Source organism: Micropterus salmoides, unplaced genomic scaffold (assembly GCF_014851395.1).
Source record: "Micropterus salmoides isolate LMB-PRFRI ecotype aquatic unplaced genomic scaffold, ASM1485139v1 Ms_hic_scaffold_3, whole genome shotgun sequence".
Lineage (NCBI taxonomy): Eukaryota > Metazoa > Chordata > Actinopteri > Centrarchiformes > Centrarchidae > Micropterus > Micropterus salmoides.
The window spans coordinates 9006628-9028880 of record NW_024042261.1 but is presented as its reverse complement, the minus strand read 5'-3'; the positions used below and the strand labels follow the sequence as shown (position 1 = coordinate 9028880).

Genomic DNA, 22253 nt, shown 5'->3' with positions numbered 1-22253 from the left:
CCTGCTGATACCAAGTAATAGGCCAAAATTGAATATCAATCTCCAATCACATCACGTTGCGACTTAAAAGCTGTCACATTAATATGAAACAGGAAATTTAAAAAGGTGCCCACAGTGGCACTAAAAGCTTCATTCATGTTTTGTGTCAGCAAAATTATTTTATCTATCTTTGGACTTTAAGGAACTATTTTATTGTAAAATATTGCACACTTCTGAACAAAGGTATACAGGTTCACTAATAACATCTAGTATCCTGGACTTCTCCTGGAATATCCTTGGAAAACAAACTATACTGGTCCTTCACGTGGTGTAGTACGCGGCAGGCTTTTGCATTGACTCCCCTGACCAGCCAGGCACAAGACAATGGATTTGGTCTGACCAACTGGTAACACTTGAACTTTGAAGATTCAAAATCTACGTAATCACTGCTCTTACAATAAAATCCTCAGACAACCATCACAATATTGACAAATTAGAAAAATGCCATCTTCCCAAACTCAGGTACTGCTGTTCCGTTACTTTGAACTCAGAAGAATCCAATTCTACCCATCTTTAAATGACTGTCTGGGTGTAAAGTGACAACTGTGGCCCCGAGGCAGATCGGTTTGTCTGCCAAAGGAGTCGTCTCCATACAGCTCTACAGACTAATCCTGTTTTAACAACCTCTTTAACCTGCCTGAGCGAATCACCGTGATTACAGCTGCAGTGTTAAACCAGATATAACACAGTGAGAATTTCTAACTAATGTCAGCTTTTACAAATTGTGTTTTTCAAGCTCGGTTAGTCTTTTCTACAAGCAAAAAAATAAATGTCAGCTATTCAGAAAGTATAAAATGTGTTCTTTGCAGCTTGCTGACAATGCTTTCAATGTATAGTCTTAAAATGTAAGACCATGATCATTTTCTAAACCCACTGGTGGACATGAAATCCTTCATTTGAAGTCAAAACTGAAATGTGTCTCAGTTTAAACAAATCAACAGAATATATTATTCATTTTGATCACAAGTAAACAATATGAGTGCGTTTGATTGAGAACATCAATAGCTACATTATGCAACTGAAAATATCCTCCCCTCATGCAAGGCATCAAAAGAGACACACATCCTTTTAGAGATCTGAGACTATCTAAATGTAACTGGGGATTTAAATATTAGAAAAGATAAAGACAAACTTGAAGGCTTATTCCTCCACACCAGGAGGTCTAACTATTGAGATTTACAAAATGCTAAATCTGCTTTAATGAGAAGCCACAGGGTTTCAGTGGCCTCAAGGAAGTGTATCATTTTATTTATTCAAAAAAAGTTCAAGCTTCACCTTGAACCAAAAGAAAGACAAAAAGAACGGAACTTAAAACAGACAAACTTGTGTTGACAAAACAATAATAGTTAAAGTAAAGATGGTAGGAAAAGGAGAAAAAAGTGAAATGAGCTGAGAGTCCTTCCTTCATTGAGGAACTATTTGAACAAAATATAGTGTCTCCTCCAGAACTGTAATCTTGTTGGGTTGGAAAAGGCTGAAATTTCATTGTGATCATTAGGGGACACTGAAAGTCGTGTGCCATCATCAGTTGTGCTCCTTCAACATCTTTATTATTACTGTGTGCACCGTGAAGTAACATTACCTCAGCTTCATGAGAGTTGTCCTGTACATCTCTGCTCTTCTGCTGCTCTCTGATACAAGCTTTCTGTTTGGACACCTGTCTCTGCAGCTCAGACATCTGTTGGCGGAGCTCCTGATTAGCCTTGGACAGGTCACCTGACCCGGTTGACGAGTCCTTAACTGTCATTTTTAGCTAGGCAAGGAAACAGGCAAAACAGGGTAAAAATTATAAACCTGGGGGAAAAAATACAAAAAGAGTGCTGGTACAATTCGATTCATTTGAATCAGTTGCTAATTCATTGTCAGAAAGGATGGACGATGTAAACAGAGTCTTGTGATGAGAAGCCTCCACTGTTTGTATACTGCATCAAAAGAAAACAGAACAGTCAGAGGTAAGGATTTTCAATAAGCATTATGCATATCCATACATATTTACACACTTATTAAGAAATTTCTCGGCAGCTTTTAACTGTTTTTGGCTGCTTCTCCTTTTACTATTTGGAGGTCTTTCAACATCGGTCTGAGGCCCAGATACTGTTTAATCAGGGACTTCACGAGCTGTAATCATTCATGGTGGAAAATATTGTACCTGCACAGAATCTTCTAAAAAAAATCAATATAACAGAATGAAACACTTCTGCCATTTGGTACCTCTGACAGTTTTCGATGCAGTGTCTTCATGGAAGATTCATAGTCTCCTCTAGTTTGTTGCTTCACAGCGCCCAGCTCTTCACACAAATGACTAATCTTTGTCCAGGCCTCGCGGTGCTCTTCATCTCTGCAGTATAGGGTGACAGAATGCAAAGATTTCATTCAATACATTCGATATGAGATGTCTTGTTCACACACTGTCACCAAGCTGCTATCTCACAGTGTACCTCAGTCTCATGGTGGCCTGGTACTGCTCTCTGGACTGCTCCAGTTTGCTGTGCAATTTGCTGTTGGTCAACACAACCTGCTCCAAACTCTGGGCTAGCCTCCTGTTGTTCACTCTGGCTGCTTCTAAGGCCTCCTGCAAGGAGTCCAGCTGGAAGGTTTGCGCGCATGCACACACACACACACGTGTGTGTACAATATTAGTTTTATATCCAGTGAAGTCTGTAGATGATCCTGACTTGAAGTTTTGGCACTATTGGCCCAGCGGCTTCTGACAAGAGAACGATTTTGAGAAAATTGAGAATAAATGTAACATTGATGGAGCAGAAGACATTACAAAATGCTGAGCATTGGGTGGAATCTGCAACCCACCTGCCAGTTTTGGTGACTTTTGGTCTGACAGTTTTCGCTGCATAAACACTTTTGGCGGAGAACATACACAATAGGGCCCCCAATTATACAAACATGCTTATGTAACAGAATTAAACTACCGGGAGGACCCATGGCAAACATAGGATGTGGGGCCCTATTGACCACACACTGTCAACTCTGAGTTCCCATAAGGTACACAGCAAAATATTCATGGCACCTTTATTATATTTTGCCTAGAGCTCAGTACTCCTAGGCTACAATGCTACATGCCCCAAGTTTGTTGTAATTTAATTAATCGGAAAAGTATTTAGGAATATAAGCCATGTAAGCACAACATTAACTGAAGGTCTTTAAAACTAGAATTTGTTGAGGGCCTCTCAGGGCTTCAACAAAATCCTAATGCAGGACCTGCCTTAGAGGACTAGTTCAACATTTTTGTCTTATTCGACTTCTTGCTGAGAGGTAAATCAGAAGACTTATACTTCTCTCATGTCTGCAGGGAAAATATGAAGCTACAGCTGGTAGCTGGTTAGCTTAGCTTAGCTTAGCTTAGCATAAAGAGGGGGAAACAGCTAGCCTGGCTTTGTCCAAAGGAAACAAAATGTGCCACAACACATTATATTTAGTTGGTTTAATCGATAGAAAAGCTTCAGTGCAAAAAACATGTTGTGTTTTTATAAGGGGTTATGGGCAAGACAATTCTTACGGTGCAGTGACTTACTGGAGTCTTACCTTCCAGGGAACCAGCGGAGACTACTGCCCAGCCAACGGATTGTCTGGCACACTGTACAGACCTGAGAGTGGTATTTATCTTCTCATCTTCTCTTGTGGTAAGCAAGTTAATAAGTGTGTTTCTGAAACCTTCGACCTATTCCTTTAAGGCCTTTTTTCTTTCAATTGATGTATTGCTTTGTTCACACATATTCCCAAACGCATTTGCAAGTAATTGAAAGAAACTGACATGTAGTGAGCCTCTGGCTTTCATCATTTCATTGCTGTGTTCTTTTAATTTTCCTACTCCTCCCTTTACGTTTCGCCTTTTTATTGCAACATCAAATGGCCCTAAAGTTGAACTATATCTAATTACCACTTACATAATTGCACAGCTACACCAACTGTGTCTCACACATTTTTGTTACAATTGCTGTTGAGTAAAATGTAGTTTCAGGCCTGTGAAAAGCAGAACTTCCTTTATTAAAAGGTAGAGTTAAAAGAGTACCAATTCTATAGAATATTTTTGCATTATAATGTATCCGTAAGAAATAATATTTTCAGCCTTAATATGTATCATATTAGGATATGCTAAGGATTACATATTACAGTTTTTTAGTTCAGTTGCCATTGGAGCATGCATTTACAACTAAAAGTCTGACAGAATGTACTTTCAATTGCTGATGAAGTAAAGCAATCCAGACATACATCTGGTATGGGAGGGCAGGATGTTTTCAAGGGTTTGACTGACAACTCCTCCTGCAGGACCACAGGCCTCCAGCTCACTGACCTACTGCACAAGACAAGGTTTCTGCTGGACAAGATTATTTACAAGAACACTTGATAAGCGGATGTACCAGTGTGTGTGGCCTTTTGTAAGAAAGGAAATATAGACTTGTGTATCAAAGCTTTCTCGCCTATTAGGAGTATATTAAATCTGTGATGGCAAAAGTATAATTTGTTGCATTGTTTCTTCTAAACCGTAAGAAGGGTTTCATTTTTGGATTATCACATAAAAGTAAATATTAGCTTCCTCTTCTACCAACGTAACATCTGAGTGAGCAATCCCAGAAACTTTTATGAATAAAAATGATCACAATTAAGAATAATACGCTGTTCAAACTATAGTCTCGGAAGATTAACTAAGACACACTCCAAATTGAAGAGTGTTTTTTGCAATTAAGTTCATACCTAAATAACATTTTACATACATTTTAAATACAGAAGTTCTTAGAGGAGCTGTGGCAGTGAGTTGTGTTTGTACCATTCATGGAAAAACACAAAAACACCTTTGTGATATTTCATTAAGGCAGATTTCAACAAAAAAGGGTAGTATCTATGCATGCAATCATTATAAATTACATAAGCATCATGTGGCTCATGGATTAATTTACTTTTTTACTGTTGAAGACAAGCACAACTCCAAATAAATGCCTATGTTGCTCCATAGCTATCCACCATATTAACTTTAATTATTAACTTTATGAGGAGATAATATGTACAGCTTCATAATATGTGCAGCTTGTTTCTGCTGCACATAAGTGCAAATGTTAACTGTTAATGCAGGTTTAAAATTTTTAAATACAGTCTACGGTTTAAACCTATTTAGCCGCGCATTGAGTTAGTGTGTGTGTTGTACCTTAAGTTTGTTCTTGTTTTTGTCAGTTAGGTCCTTCAGCATCTGGCCCACCTGTTGCACTGCATGCTGCATACAACCGCAAAAACACACACACACACAGACACAAAAATACCGTATGTATGTATGTGTAGATGACAGATGAAGTGCTGATTGTAACGATGACAATAACGTGACCTTTTTCTCAACTGTTGCTGCTCTAAAGCAGCCAACTTTCCCATGAGCATATTGTTCTCCTCTTGAAGGCTCTGTAAGGCCAAGCTCAGAGACCCCACCTCCCGCTGCCAATCACATGTTCACAAGCCACCGACATAGACAGAGGTTAGTAATGTGACTAACAGATGAATGTATAAGATGTATAAGGTATTATATGAGGTAAAGTAGTATTCTGGCCAATCCTACCTTGGCCTCGCTAAGTAGGGTCTCCAAACCTCTGCTCTCATGCTCCAACTTAGTGACAACAAGACATAACTTATGTACAGCAAGAGAAGAGACATGGACACATAAACGGGGATTTTTTACTTACTTATTGGTACAATACCACACGTCATGCAAAAAACTTTAATTCATGTGTTGAATATAACCTCATTTTTTGAACTCTCCAGGTTATTCCTCATTGCCTCCTCTTTTTTGGCCACGCTCAGCTGCCTCCGTAGCCTATCAATGGTTCCCTCCAGTAGTTCCCTCTGAGTGACCGCTGTTTCTTTTGCAATGGAGGAGCTCTGCAGCAGCTGTGCATGTTTGCCTTTAAGCTTCTCTCTAAAGGAAGAGGGATTCTGTTTAGATCTAAAATCGTAGCAGACTTTTCTCAATTAGTTCTTTCAAATGAAATGACAATTTGACGTCCAAAATATATCTCATGTTTCAACATTAGACCATCAGAAGATAGTGAATCTCTCCACTGAATGCCAGACTTGCCATTATTTTAGGTGGTTTGGTTCGCAGTACAGTGAGACAGGTTTCATTAAATAATGGCATGAAGGCAGAGTCCAAAGTCAGAGGTGGGTTGCAGAGACTGAGTTTGGTTTTTAATAAAGTACAAATATTTCAGTCTGAAACTTTGTTATCACTATATTCATGATATGATTCCAGTGAATAAACATTGTTGAACTGATTAATAAAGGATTATCATAGGCGGATTGGCTAAACAGTACTTGATTACTATGTAAAGATGAATTAGAGTATAGTATAGTATAGTTTGTTTCACCTGGCATTTTAGATCTGAAGCTTCTCTATGAGCTGTAGGTGAAGCTCGCTCACCGGATTGCGATTAGCTAGTCAATTCTCCAATCTGTTGGAAGTGAAAGGCACAATGGACAAGCTGGGGGAAAATCTCGTACTGTGCTAGTTAATGTTTTCTCATTGCATCGTCCCAGTCAACATGTGAAATCTGGAATTGCCTTAAAACCTATTTTGAGGTTACAATGACCTTTGATTTTTGAGCCCAAAGAGCACAACAACTTGAGAAATTCAATATTAATCAGACTGATGCAGATGTCATGCTGTTTCAGTGAAGTTTCACAGAATTACATCAACATTCCTCCTCAATCAGACTGGATTGTGCCAAACAAAACCTTACTTAGGTGTGTCTCACTATAAAAAATAGTATTTTGAACACTTATATAGCGTATGTCACTTGTTAATTTTTACTGCTATCAATATCATGATTACCCAAATAAGATGTGAAAAATAGCATCAGCACACCCAGTTAGTGACAATCATGGTAATTTACCACATTTACAAAATAATATTGTTATTTGAACATGTGAGGTTTGAGTGTTGAGCATAAGAGACCCACAGCTCCAGCTGCAGGCTAACTTTATCTGTTAGCGCCACCTGCAGCTCAGTCTGGTTGTTGCATCTGGCTGCCTCCAGCAGCAGGTCTTGCTCCTGCAGTTGCTTTACCACAGGAATAACATCTTTTGTATAATTTAAAAACTTGTTATTTTTGGTTACTTTAAATAATTCATATTTTAACAATTCTGTCATATTTCAAAGCTCAGAAAAAATACTGTAACTTTCAAGTTATTTGACTTATCCATGGTTGTGGTCAAAAATGGTTGGATGGCTTAAAAAACCAGATGAAGAAAGAAATAATTCTGTAAGGCTCCAGACCTGGACTCTCAGCTCTCTGCCTTCCTTCAGGAGTTTACTGTTTTCTGTCTGCTGCCTCTGAAGGGCCAGAGAACACAACACACACATGCAATATTCACCAACAGAAATACAGCATAATAAAATACATCACAGATCATACATTTTTACAGGTTAGAATTTATTGCGGATGTGTTTTATTCACTGATTGTCTCTCTCTACTTACTTTCAGTTCAGTTTTTAACTCACACACAATATATTATACATTTTTTTGTACAGATGAAACAAATAAAAATGGACATGTTATTAGCTAGCTTTATAGGTGTTTGTAGGCTTTGGACAGAGTATTTAAACAAAAGAGTTAAATTTTAGCTTTGGTTTGTCTCTCTGACTTGCTAACAGTGTGTAAACTGAAGCTCTCAGTGTTGCTGCTCTTGTAAAAATGCTACACGTTGTTCTGTTGCTGTGTGCGTCGGCAGAGTCTATTCATCCACTGCACATAACACGTTACGCAGTTTAAACGCTACAGACTCCTCTGTATTTACATCGTTGTTGGGCTCATTGCAGTCACTATCACTGTCTTCTAAAGACTTATTTGTTTTCATGTTATTGTCCTCGGGATCATTGTATTACCTTTATAATATAAAATTTTAAATCTTGATAATGCACACTTAGATGATTTTAATACGTTTAAAAGGTATTTGCTGTTATTTTATTGTTTATGCAAACAAAATGGCAATTGTATTTGTAATTTTCAATATAAAACTTGTTGAAATGGTTTCAGTGTGTGTATCAGTACATTTTAATATTTTTTGCCACATTTTTACAAAACCGTGATAATATTGATAACCGTGATAATTTTGGTCACTATAATCGTGATATGAAATTTTTATACCGTTTCATCCCTAGTTCAATCACTGCTTTTCATCAATGGCAGAAGGGAATGTCCAGTGGTTCAGCTAAGTGTTATAGGGCACACTTCTCTATTACCTACTTAAGACCTGAAACTATAAGTCGATTAATCAATCTTAAGAAATGTATGGTTTAAGCATTTTATCAAGCAAAAATCCCAAGTTTTTTCTAGTTCCATACTACCTGATGTGAGAATGTGCTTCTTTTCTCTCTCTTATTTTACTGGCCTTATATAGCTGTCAGAGTGGAGCTCAGTGGAACTTTCAGGTCTGTGAGAAAGGACCTGACCACGCAATATGCTGAATTCTGAATTAGTTCAATACTTGACTGGCAGCTAGTAGAATATGCTGTAACTTTTTTCCCCCCTCAAAATAAAGCAGCCTTCTGCGATGGTTGTAGCACAGCCACAGCAGACAGATCTCTTGATAATCCTAACCTGTCTGTTCATTGAGCCGCTGAGAGTGTTCCTCCAGCTGTCTGCCTCTGTCTTTTTCTTCCTCCAGTAGCTGCCGGCTAGTCTGGACCTCCACATGCAAGGCCTGGCAATCCAGCTGCAGCAGCACAGCCTGGGAGGCCAGACGCAGACAACATGTCAGCTGCTGTTTACACATGTTCATCACTCAGTGAGCTCTCTTACAATGTACCCGTCTCCTGTCCATCTCTACCACTCTCTCCATCTCCTCAACCCGCTGGAGAAGCTTGCTTTCAGAATTCATGGCTTCAACAGAGTCAACAATCTTCAGCTCCTCTGCAGCCAAAGCCACATCCATCTGGAGCAAAACACAGATGGTTATACTCACTCATTGTTGTATTTTTTCACACCAAGAAAAGGGGGTCTTTTCCAGTTTTAACAAAAACTGTAGAGAAACATGGCAAGAAAATAGAAAAGAGCTTCTGATAAATTAAAGAATGTAAGGAAAAGGATTGTATTTTCAAAATCTAAAGTTCACATGGACATTAATACTTCTGCTTTTTCATTGTGTTTCCATCTGTTCTTTAAAATAGCAATCGCATTCATTATTTGAAAATGAACCACCGAAAACATTACCCTGACATCTTTGTTATATCACATTCTTTGTGACTTTGAAATGAAATGCTATCCACAGCTCCATCAGCCATCAATGATTAAAGGAATAGTTCAACATTTTGTAAAATGTGCCTAGAGTTAGATGAGAAGATTGGTCAATGAAGGAAGTCACTACTCCCAGCTAAGAAATCGATTCACTGTTTCCAGGCTTTATGCTAAGCTATCCAGCAACTAGGCCCATCTAGATTCTTTGCTTTATTTTTGAAAGCCAGAGAACCGAATTTGTACATATTTCATTACTCACAACCTTTTACACAACAGCATCATTAGAAAGGCATATATCTGCATATCTCTACAATGAAAATGGTAAGTAAAATGTCATCATTACTAATAAGAATGTAAGTACAAAGTACAAAAATAAGACCCAAGCTATAAACTAACTGAATTATATTACCTTTGCAGCAGTAGCTGCCTTCACTGCCTCCGTTGCGCCTCTGTGTGAACTTTGTCTCCCTCCTGGTAAGCCCGCTGAAGTTGGTCCCTTCATTACGTCGCTCCTGGAGCCCTGATGCTCCTCCTCACTCTCCTGCTGTAGCGCTGCCAGCTGCTGCTTCAGATGAGCTACACCAGGAAAAAACACAGAAAAGAAAATGTTACAAGAACTTCTAGTTCTACCTGCCTTTTCTGCTCAACTACTCTGACATTTTCCACACAATTTTCATATTTCTTTTTCTACTTAATTGCCATAATTCTGTTGCGGTCATCCTGTACACCAGAGCATCACACTGTTGCCACAGCATGCCCTCATCCCCAAGGAACCAGCACATCTTCAGGGGACTTACAGGCTGTTGAGTGGCACACATTCTTTCTGAAGATCCCAAGATTTGGTCCCTGGAAATCCCAAGTGCAGCCATATCTGGAATAAGAGCTTCAGCCTCCTCCTCAGCCAACAACAGGTGCTGTTGCAGAAGGGACAGAGCCGCTGGGGCTGGGGCACCAACATTGAGGGGCGGGATGGCTGAGCTGGACATCCCTAGACAGGCAAACTGGGTGCAGGACAGGCTGAGTTGAAGGTGGGTGAGGGCAGACAGCCCTTGTAGGCCTTTCAAAGCTTCTAGAAAATAAAAAAGTTGTTAATTGAGACAAATGTCAAAATAAACCCACTGTGCACAAGTTCCAGCATATTTATGTGCCAAATCGTGTTTATTATTGCACCACTTTTCAAATATCGCTTTAATTGTGAACAGGCTGTAGGCCTAACTAACTTATTCACTGACAGTTTTAGGTTTATCAGATGGTTGTGGGAATAAGTTCTAAACCCCTACAGTTTTTTTTTTTTTTTTTTTAAACCTGTCCTGCCCAGCAGCCTGGTATAGAGTATAATGACCTGGATACCATATTGTGCCAGACAGATTTTACTTTAACAAGAGAGTATTAAAATACTCCTTTGTCTGTTTTATTATTTATTTAATTATGTATTGATTTGTCACCGGGCCGGACAGGGGGGCAGACACGGGGATGGGGGGGCACAAACAGACAGCACAGAGAAAGGACAACACCTGCAAGAGAAGGGGGAAAGGGGGATGGAGGGTGGGGACAACAGGGAAAAGCTGTGGGAAACACCAATTGCAGAAAGCAACGAAACCTGCAAGAGAACAGAGAGGGGGGCTTGGGGAGGAGAAAAACAACAACAAACAAACACAAACAAAAAAAACAATAAAAATAATAATAATAGTAAAAGAAAACCAGCCGAACAGCAGCAATAAACAGCTGACATATTAATGACATATTAAGACAACTAAGAGAACAATGAAAACAAGAAACAGTCACACACACTAAATAAGCAACACAACACAGCCACGAGAGCTGGAATAATAATTAATTTAAATAAGTAACTGAAAGAAAGGCATCAGGAATAATTCTACCAGGGACAACCTAAGTTTGTTTGTGTCTGTGTGTGTCTGTGTGCGTGTGGGTGAATGTGTCTGTATGTGTGTGTATGTACATGTGTGTGCGCATAAGCCTGTTAAAGAATGTAGTTGTTAGAGAGAGTGGGACGCCACGACTGTAACAGGCAGGCAAGAACCCCAGTAGCCAATAGGGGTGGAAGAAAGAAAAAGAATAAATCAAATCAAAAAAAAACAAAGACTCCCAGATGCACCGCGATGCAAACGCAGAAGACCCCGACCCAAATGCCAGTTGACAACGTAATGCCGACGGAACGCAAAAGAGGAAGAGCAGCGCCCGGACCGACCGCGTCGCAGACACAACATAGACCAGTGGCCTCCCCCATCCAGCACCCCACCGCCGCGCAGCAAACAACCACAATGCCCAAATGCCACGCAATCATCAACACCAATGCACAAGTGACGAGCCCAACGCGCACACTGCGCGAGCACGGCGACACCCATGCCCAGCAGCCCCCCGCGAATCCCGCGTGCGAGGTCGGGCAAATGAGAGAGAGCAAACGGAACAACACGACAGCGAAAGCCAGCGGAGAGAGACACCAGCAGCAAGCCCCAGCCCGGCAGCAAACGCGCCGCACAGGTCACCGTGCACCCGCCAATAAAAGTCCACCGTCCCCCCAACTGCCGGAAAAAACTAAGGCCGCCGGCGCCAGCCGACCTCCCCCATGCCCAGCGCGCCCCCCGGCCGCCATGCAACACCAGCCAAACCAGCAACGAGGCAAAATCAACTAGCTCAGCTGCATGCCACCAACAACCCACCCATCCATCAAGGGCCGAGAACTCCAGGCACAAACCCAGAACAAACCGGAGCACAGCCCTGCCCCGCACCCACACTGCACATCCCGAAAACTAACTATATACCTCAGTATCCAGAGGGGTCCAACAACTGGCCGACAGAGAAATGGGCAAGCACGGATCCGAGGCCAACGAAGCAAAACAGGAACGCAAACAGGTCCCTCCAAGCCAACGAGGAGATGCCTCCCCCGGACTCCAACGCACAAACTAAACGCCCAGCAGCCATCCAGAGACCCTGCCCAGGGAAAAAGTATAATACATCAAGATGCATCGATAATCGTCCCACAATCCCACCGCAGACCCCCACCCCCAGAAGCCAGGACACCCTGCGACCCCCCAAAGCGCAAAGGACCCCAGACCGCATGTCCAGGGAGAAGCTGTACCCCGCCCCAAGGAAGAACAGCAGAAAGCCGTGCCGGGAAGCTCGCTACCGCCAGGGAGCGATAACGCGGGAGAACCAGGCCAACGGTCCCCCAGCCCAGCCAGAGGCATCCCTCCCTACAGTGCAGCCAGTGACAGCAGCCCCCGAGGCCGATTTCATCCCCGGACAGGGGCCCAGCCCCCCCAGTCAAGCACCCCCAAGGAGGAGCACCAAAACCTACCCCGACAGCACCGGTCATGCGCCCCAGAGACTCCCGAATGCCCCCACCGTGAGAGAGCTGGCAGGGGGAAGCAGCGGGAGCCTCACCTCTGCCGAAGAGGGCCCAGGCGAGGAGAGGAGACAACGGGCCCCCAGGCCCAGGGACACACCACCCGCCCAGAAATGAGCAAAGGCCACAAGCCCGAGTCCGCAGAACCCTAGGCCAAGGGCGGGCCCCCACGCCAGGGGAGCCCCGACCCCCCCCAGCCCACCCCAGATCAGGCAAGGCCGCCACCAACCCCACAGCACCCCCAACGCCCGGGGCTCCAGGGGTAGGACACGAGGCCAATGAGAATCTCTCCCACTCCTTCAACCCCTCTGCCTGCCTCTGTAAATGTATTGTTTTGTGTTGGATGCATGTCATGGATTGTGAAGTGTTGTATGGTGGAGTGAAGATAAGGTGTGTGGTAACTAAGGTGCAACTAAAATTGGAGGGTAGTTGTGACACAGGCACCCCACAACTGTCAGGTAGTGGAGCCTCCCATCGTGCCCCTCCCACCCCCCAAGCCCTCTGTGTCTAATGTGTAATTAAAATTGAGGGCAGGCAGTGAGGGAGGAAGAAGTGCGAGGCCGCAATAAAGCAGCCCCACCCCCCAAACGCCCTGCAGGCTGCCCGTCCCCCAGGATCCTAAGGGTGTATGTTGTGAGACATGACCAAAGGGGAAAGGTGAAGGAGGTCATAGGGAGGCTAGAAGACCAGATTCCTGACTGGCCCCATCATTTATTCAGTCCCGTCCCCCACCCCCCTAAGCAGGAGGACGCCAGGTCCCTCCAGCCCAGGGCTTATAGCAAGAGCCCCTCTAGCACCGGTAGCACCCCAGAGTCAGTGACAACCCCGCCCATCCCCAGGACGGGCCCAGGGGGGCCCAGCCCCCCCAGCGCGCAGACCCGCCCCAGACCCAGAGGCTCCAAAGCCCCGTGCCCCAGACCCCCACACACTCCAGAGGCAGGTCAGTGCAGCCCCAACCCAAAGTCCAACAATCCCCCGTCCTCGCCGGGGCCCCTCCGGCAGCCCCACTGCTAACCCCTCACCTCACCGCTCCCCCACAATCAGCAGCACTCCGAGCACCACCAGCCCCCAAGGGAGCAGGTCCGGGGCAGCAAGGACCCCACCCAAGGACAGAACGGCCCAACAGCCCAGATCCGAAGGTCGGCCCACACCCAGGAGGCAATGCCACACAGGCCAGGTCAGGCCAGAAGACCCCCACCCCCGCTCCCTTCCCTCCCTAGCAGCGAAGCATCCCACACACAAACCCCCACCGTCCCCAAAGAAAAGAGACAGCAATCACCCCGCGACAGCAGCAACAGCCCCTCAGCCCTAGGGAGTCAGCAGATGCAAATAGCCCCTAGGACTCAACACGACCACACTCCAGAGGGCCGCGACGCGACTGCAAGCAACCATCGACACACCCCAAAGCACAATCCCTCCATACACAGGATCCCGGCACAACCACCAAGCATCCAGTCCGGGCACTAAAATCCAGAGGAGACACCCCCAACCAGCTCAAAAAGGACCAGCCCGCACCCCCAACCCACCCCGTCAACCCCTTCTTCCCGGTCCCCCACCCCTCCAACAACCAGTCGCCAGACCCCTCAGAGAACCGAAATGCAATTATCAGGATGCACAGCATGCACACAGGACAGAGCCGCACACCAGCCCAGTCCCGGCCCGCACCCGATGCCCCCAACCCCCGACAAGCACGCAAGCCAATAATGACCTACAGATGAGCCAATCAACACTACCCCGCTACCAATCTAACTAGCGGCACACAACAGCCAAGTAATGCGCTGCGCAGGAGAGATGCCAGCCGGCGCAAACCGCCCCCATCCCCCCCGCAGCCAGAGAGACCACAGACCCCACCCACGGCTACACCGTGACCCAGCCGCACGTTCACCACCAGACCGAAACCCACCACAAGCATCCCCCCCCACCAACCTCCACCGCCATGCCCGCCCCCTCCCCCCAACCCGGACCCACACACAGGACACACAGGGAGGCAGCCAAGCACCGAGCGCCACCACATCCGCACAGCGCGCGAGTCAAAATCACCACCCGCGCACCGATACCAACAACCCGTGACACCTAAGCAGAGTGGCTACCCACCCCGCAGCAGCGGCACGCCGAATACAGGGCAAACACCGGTCCCCCCGTCAAGCCCGCGCCCTAGGCAACCCGAGCGCCGCATCACCGCCCCCCGCCAACACCATGCCATCAACCAACATTTAAAATTAGAAAAAGTCCCCCACGCCCGCACCGCAATGCATCTAAGAATCAACCCACCCCCAGACACACCTACCAGCCGTACGGGACCCTGACCAGCAAGGCAGTACACACCCACCCCCATTAAGTGATAAAGTTGATCAAGGGGGACCAGAGAGATTGGAATTGTGTCAATTTGTTTTTTTTTACAGCAGACATTTTCTCCATGCTAATGTGATCTATAAGGTGATTCCGATATTGGGTGATACTTATATTCTTTTTGGCCTTCCAGTTCATGAGGATAGTTTTCTTGGCGATGCATAAGGCAGTGAGAAGCATGTATGATGTGTCAACCTCTATACTAATGTCACTTAGGTCCCCCAGCACGCAGAGTGATGGGGAAACTGGGACGGGGTAACTTAGCCATATCGATAGGTCTTCACATATCTTCTGCCAGAACTTTTGAACAGGTGTACATTGCCACATAGCATGCATGTAACTATCAGATATGTTACCTGAGCAGTTCCGGCAGATGTTTGACTGCATAAGACCCATTCTGAACATCCTTTGTCCAGTATAGTGTGTTCTATGGAGAGTTTTATACTGTATAAGTTGTAGATTGGGATTTGTAGTCATTCTAAAGGTATTTAAACATATCTGCATCCAAAAGTTTTGGTCTGGACTAATGGATAGATCTGTTTCCCATTTTAAGAATGGGAGAGAGATTGAACTATCTGTTTTTAACAGTAACATGTATACTTTTGATAACAGTTTTGGAGGCGAGAGTTTAAGAAAGTCTGTTATCATTGGAGGTAAATCTAAGTCCATTATTTTATCCTTAAATCTAGCCTGAATTATGGATTTAAACTGTTGAAATTCCAGAAATCTATTATGGCTAATTCCATATTGTGCCACTAGATCCTGGAATGGAATAAAGTTACTGCCTTGCATTACATGCTCTAGATGTCTTATCCCTTTGTCATACCACAGTGGGGAATTTAGTGTTTTCTTATTTTGCAGGATGTCAGGATTATTCCAGATTGGGGTAAATCTGCATGGGATAGGTGAAGACCCAGATATTTTGAGAAGTTCCCACCAAGCTGCCAAGGAAGTGCTTATGTTAATGCTTTTAAAGCAGGTATGACGTTTGATGCTGGAACTGATGAATGGCATATCGGAAATTTTAATTTCATTACAGAAGGTTTGTTCTATGTCCATCCATGAGTGGTCCAGGGGGCTCTGATTGATCCATTTTGAGATATATTGTAGTCTATTAGACAGGAAGTAATGATAAAAATTTGGCAGTTCTAAACCACCACAGTCTTTTGCTTTTTGCATAGTTTTTAGACTGATTCGTGGGGGTTTATTTTTCCACAAAAATTTTGAGATGTTTGAGTCCAGTGATTTAAACCAGACAGCAGAGGGTTTGGTGGGTAACATTGAAAACAGATAATTGATTTTAGGTAGGACCATCATTTTTATGGTGGAGACTCTTCCCATGAGTGATATAGGTAATGATGTCCACCGTACAAGGTCATCCTCTATAGATTTAAGTAAAGGCGTGTAGTTTAGCCATGTCAGTTCTGACAGCCTGGAGAAATATTGACACCCAGATATTTAATATTCCCAGACTTTAGCGGTGTGGTAGATATACTCTGGAAATCACACTTTACAGGTAAAACTATGGATTTACTCCAGTTAATGGAGTAGTCTGAGATGGATGAGAATTTATCTATAAGTGTGATTGTCTCAGAAAGAGAAGTTTGTGAGTTTAGGAGGAAAAGTAATACATCATCTGCATAAAGGCTTATCTTATGGTGTATATTTTCTGTTTGAATTCCTTTAATATTATTATTTTGTCTGATCGCAGCTGCTAGTGGTTCTATAAAAATAGCAAATAGCGAGGGAGAGAGTGGGCAACCCTGCCTGGTACCCCTCTGGAGACTAAAGCATGGAGAAGTATGATCATTTGTTTTGACAGAAGCTCTTGGGGAACTGTATAAGATTTTAATCCAATCTATGAAAGAGTTTCCAAATCCAAATTTATATAAAGTAGCGAATAGAAATTTCCAATTTACTCTGTCAAATGCTTTCTCTGCATCTAAAGAAACAACTATAGTTTCCAGGTTATGAATAGTGGCATAGTCTATTACGTTAAGTAGCCTGCGTGTATTGTTGGTGGAGTGCCTACCCTTAATAAATCCTGTTTGGTCAGAGTGTATTATACCAGGAGTGACCTTCTCTAGCCTTCTTGCTAGGGTTTTGCAGATGATTTTAAGATCTGCGTTAATAAGTGATATTGGGCGATAACTGGACGGGAGTGTGGGGTCTTTGTCTGGTTTAAGGAGCAGGCTGATATTAGCAGAATTCATTGTTGGAGGCAACATGCAAGTACCCCTAATTTGCATAACCATCCTATAGAATGTGGGCGCAAGTATTTCCCAGAATTCCTTATAGAGTTCAGCGGGAAAACCATCTGGCCCAGGGGCTTTATTATTCGGCATATGTAAGAGAGCTTCCTGGAGTTCAGCCATTGAAACAGGTGAATCCAGAGCCCTGATCTGTTCATCATCTAACTTGGCAAATCTATATTGTTCAGAAATGCATCGATGTTAGAGCTAGATGGGTCAATTTGTGATGTATATAAGTTTTTATAATAATCTCTGAATGCATTGTTGATTTCTTCTGGGTTATAAGTCAGATTCCCAGCTGAGTCCTTTAAGGAAGAAATAGTTATTTTTTCTTTATTCAATTTCAATTGGCTGGCTAAGAATCTGCCGGATCTATTGCCATGTTCAAAGTTCTCCAAGCGTAGTCTTTGCAACTGAAATTGGGTCTTTTTATTAATAATTTCATTTAATTCAAGTTTTGATTTTCTCAGATCATTCAGCATGTGTTCCTGTGGGGAGGCAGCAAGGGTAGTTTCTAATGTTTTTATTTTTTGTTCTAGCTGTAATTCACAAGATCTCTCTTTCTTTTTTTTGTATGATGAATAGGAGATTATTTTACCTCTCATGACTGCTTTTGCTGCCTCCCAAAGAAGACATGGCGAGGTTCCTGGCAGGTCATTAGTTTCCATATATATTGCCCACTCCTTTTTGAAGTAATTTATAAAATCTAGGTCTTTAAGCAATGATGCGTTAAATCTCCAACTTCTAGTTGGCTGTGTGACCCTTTTTTTAGTAAGAGTGATAGAAACCGGTGCATGATCACTGATAGTGATAGGGTGAATCTGAGTGTTGGAAATGTCTGTCATAATTGAGCTGCTAACCAAAAAATAGTCAAGGCGAGAAAATGAGTGGTGGACTGGTGAAAAGAAGGTATATTCTCTAAGAGTGGGGTGGTGAGAACGCCAAACATCACAAAGACCAAAATCGCTCATGTATTGTTTAAGGATGTCTGTTGATTTCCAAATACGGTGACCACCTGCCGTACTGAGCCTGTCAACTGCTGGATTACATACCATGTTGAAGTCCCCTCCTAATATAAGAGCTGTGTCTGAGTGAGCAGAGAGTGAGTTGAAGAAAGCATGAAAAAAGGAGGGGTCGTCAACATTTGGGCCATAGATGTTAGCAATGCATAAAGGAGTATTTTGAATCGAAATGTTAACAATAATGAATCGACCCTCTGGATCAATAGTAGTGTTATTATGATTGAAGTGTGTTTTTCTATTTATCATAATGGTGACACCCCTTTGTTTTGAGTTATAACAGGCTGAGTACGAGTGAGGAAACTGTGGTGAGGTTAGTTTATCTGCTGTCTTGGGTAAATGAGTCTCCTGTAGTAGGACAATGTCTGCTTGCAGATTATTTAGATGGTTAAAAATTTTTAATCTCTTTTCCCTTGAACCAACTCCGCGTACATTCCAAGAGGTGATTATAAGTGAGGTCATCATTCAACTAAGGGATGTGGTGATGGCTAGTGTGTGCAGTGTGCGTGTTGTATCATTGTGTGTGTTGTATGCGCCTGTATGTGTGTGTCTATGTGTTCATGTTGTATGCGCCTGCGTGTGTGTGCTAGCGGTGTGCCCGACTGTTTGTGAATTAAACAGTATGAAAATTGCGCAGCTGATCGATGTGTAAACGGCGGAGGAAGAGCAACATTAACAAAAGAAAGAAACAGTGAAACAAAAACAGGGGAAAATACACAAAACATTATCGGACAGACTAGTCAGATAACCACAGTATAGGCTGTTGAGACGTGCACTGTATTTTATAACTATTAACTTGCCATATGTCACGGAGTAATTAACTGATAGGGGAAAAAATGATCGCATAGTGATACAGTTCACCTGTTGCTGGACTTGGTTCTTAGTAGAGCCAAGGAGTGGTGTCTCGGTCGCGGTACAGCTGGCCATCGACGTAAAGTTTATCCACAGCGATGACAGCCCGTGATCCTTCTCCAATAAGCTTCTTTCTTATCGGGAACAGGACTCGGCGTCGGTCCAGGATCTCCCGGGGAAACTGGTCGTTAACGCTGAAGTTGGTCCCTCTCAGCTCCCTGCCGCGGCCTTTAACCAGTTCCTTCTGCTTGAAGTGTTCAAACTTCGCGACGATGGGCCTGGGCCTCTGGTTCTCCTGTCGCCGTCCTCCCAGGCGGTGCACCCGGTGGAAGCTGATGTTCTTTACGGTCTCGGCCGGGAGCTTCAGTTGATTTTGGATGAAGCTTTTAACGGTCTCCTCTGGGGTTTCATCCGCCTGCTCCGGGATACCCGAAATGACCAGATTATCCCGCATACTACGAGCCTGGAGATCGATGATTGCTTCTCTAATGTTTTTATTGTCTGCCGAGAGCCGCGTCATTCCCTCCGTGAGGGATTTAACCGAACCTTTGAGGACCTTGTTTTCTGCCGCGAGCTCAACCACCTGTTTCTGGCTGAACTCCAGGGATTCCCGCAGAGCCTGAAACTCTTTGTGAAGTACTTCCACAAGAGATAATCGGGCATCAAAGCTGGACAATTTCTTGTCTATTGAATCCAGAATCTCTGTAAAATCTGCACCTTGCGAGGAGACTGCTCCAGGTGATGCTCCAGGTGAGTCTTCAGTGCGGTTTCTTTTTGATTTCCCCATGACCACTCGATGAAAACACTGGTCAATATAAACTTCAAGGTCCTCCAAACACTCGTCTTCGAGGTCCTCCAGTGCGATTTGACTGCTCTTATTTGTTAATTCGCTTAAAATTGGCGGATTGTTTGTTTAATGAATTGTTTGTTTAGCTGCGCGCTGCCATGTTTGAATTGCACCAAGTCTCACGAGATTACACAAACGCTCACCGTGTCATCTCCTCACCTCTACTCCTCCTCTCCTCCTCCCCTCCTCTCCTCCTCCCCTCCTCTCCTCCTCCCCTCCTCTCCTCCTCCCCTCCTCTCCTCCTCCTCCTTTTCAAATTGTTGTAGCAAACTAGTCGCTTTTCAGTACATATTTCACTATGAATGAAAATATATGCGTGTGAAAAAAAACAGCAACCGTGTGTGGAGTTCTTATGCACGAGAATAACGTTAGAGCAACAGAACACAAAACACAAAACAAAACTTCAATAGCGTCACGCTGAAAGAAATATCTCAGAAGTACTTTATTCAGTTTTATACAGACCTGATCCAGAAACAGCTGTTGGGTCCGGTTCTCAGCGTTAAGGTCACTACTTCTGGCATCTGTCTCCATAGCGACGCTATGTGAACAGACCAATCACATCCTGGATGGGGCGGGACATAGTAAAAAAACATTTGCTACAGCAAACTTTTGAAGGTTATGTAGAATTGGTTATGATTATAGATAGAAGTTGGTACTTACATGGCATTACCAAAAAAACAGGATGTAGACCATTCTTCTTGCAGAATGTTTTAATGTCAGAAAACAACCCACAGTAATGAAAATGCTATCATTGAAATGAAGCTGGAATTAATATTACTAGTGCATTGCCCGTTCACATGGGGCCGATGTGATGTCTCCCTGTGTCTGCCTTTAGAGAGATACTATAGGTAAGTTATAGTTTAGAAATTATAATGAATACACCATCATTCACCCTAATCAAACCTTAACCACAATGATGTAATCAGAAAATGGTTTTATTTGTTAAACAGCCTTGTTACAGGGATAGGATAATTTGTTCTAAAACCCAAGTGCACACACAGTACTCAGAAGAGTCAGAACAAGATTTATTACAACAGATATTTAAAGTGCTTGGGAAGGGCAGAGCCAGGGTTTCAGAAAGCAGGTCCAAGGATGGGGTTTGGGGGCGAGGGGGATCCGACAATCTCCGTTTGTCCTGAGAGATGGTGTCCAATCCAGCTGTGTGTCTAATGTCAGAGATTGCTGATCTTATGGAAGGCATCCGACGACTTTCAGAGGAACTCAAAGAGAAAGAGGGTTAGGGTGACTTTGTAATTGTCTTAATGTGGCTCCTCAGATTCAGGTCTGAGTCCATGACTACACCAAGCACTAAGCTGTTGAAAAACAAGCTTTTCAATGATTTCACTTAAAAATGGGAGATTTGATATGGGCCTATAACTGCTCATTAGTGACCTGTCTAGATGGCTCTTTTTTAAGAGTGGCGTAATGTTTTCAGGGCCTGTGGGAAAAAACCTGAGAGGACAGACATGTTGATAATTTGTAGTAGATCTGAGGCCATGCATTTAGAAACATTTTTTAAAATAACCTGTTGGCGGAATATCAAGGCAACATGAAGAGGATTTCAGATGTTGTATTATGTCCTCCATGTTTTTATGGTTAATAGAATCAAATTGTCTCATGCTATATAAATTGTTTTTAAGTGAGACATATCGTGTTACTGGCATGGAGGCACTGATTGCTTATCTGCAGGTCCTGGTGGATAGAAGTTCAGAGGCTACAGACACAGGAGGGTTGGTTAGCATGTCCACAGTAGCAAACAGGGCACGTGCATTATTAGTGTTTTTGGTGATGATGTCAGAGAAGAAGGACCGCCTTGCATTTCTCAGTTCTAAATTATAAATGCGAAGTCTCTCTTTATAGATGTCATAATGAACCTGGAGACATGTTTTCCGCCACCTCCGTTCAGCTTTTCGACACCCTCTTTTTCAGCTTGGCATTTCTCCATGGAGATCTTCTCTTACCAGAGACCACCTTCACCTTGGCTGGTGCAATGGCATCAATAACATTTGTAATTTTATAACTGAAATTATCTACAAGCTCATTCACTGAGACCCGTGAGAGGGCGGGTGTCGAGGAGAAAGCCTCAATAAATTTTTCACTAGTGTGTTTCAGTGCCTCTGTTTGTATATTTGTGTGCACGCAGATAGCAACTCTCAAAGAAAACACAGGAATGTTCAGAGAGAGCAACATCAGTCACCACAACTTCGGAAATGTCCAGACCCTTGGAGATGACTAAGTCCAAAGTGTGCCCCTCATTGTGTGTGGGCTCCGTCACATGTTGGGTCAGTCCATAATTTT

The 22253-nt window shown here is 43.5% G+C and overlaps 1 protein-coding gene across 1 annotated transcript; it reads right to left on the bottom strand.

The window, feature by feature from the left end:
• Window positions 1–1303: 1303 nt before the first annotated feature.
• Window positions 1304–10255, bottom strand: ccdc150 (coiled-coil domain containing 150). Its single transcript, XM_038693788.1, is given in 15 exon segments — window positions 1304–1314; window positions 1465–1792; window positions 2251–2377; window positions 2478–2728; window positions 5198–5270; window positions 5390–5475; window positions 5597–5665; window positions 5779–5953; window positions 6993–7113; window positions 8634–8763; window positions 8842–8967; window positions 9679–9710; window positions 9713–9768; window positions 9770–9845; window positions 9904–10255. Coding segments are annotated over 15 exon segments (2013 nt in total).
• Window positions 10256–22253: the final 11998 nt, after the last annotated feature.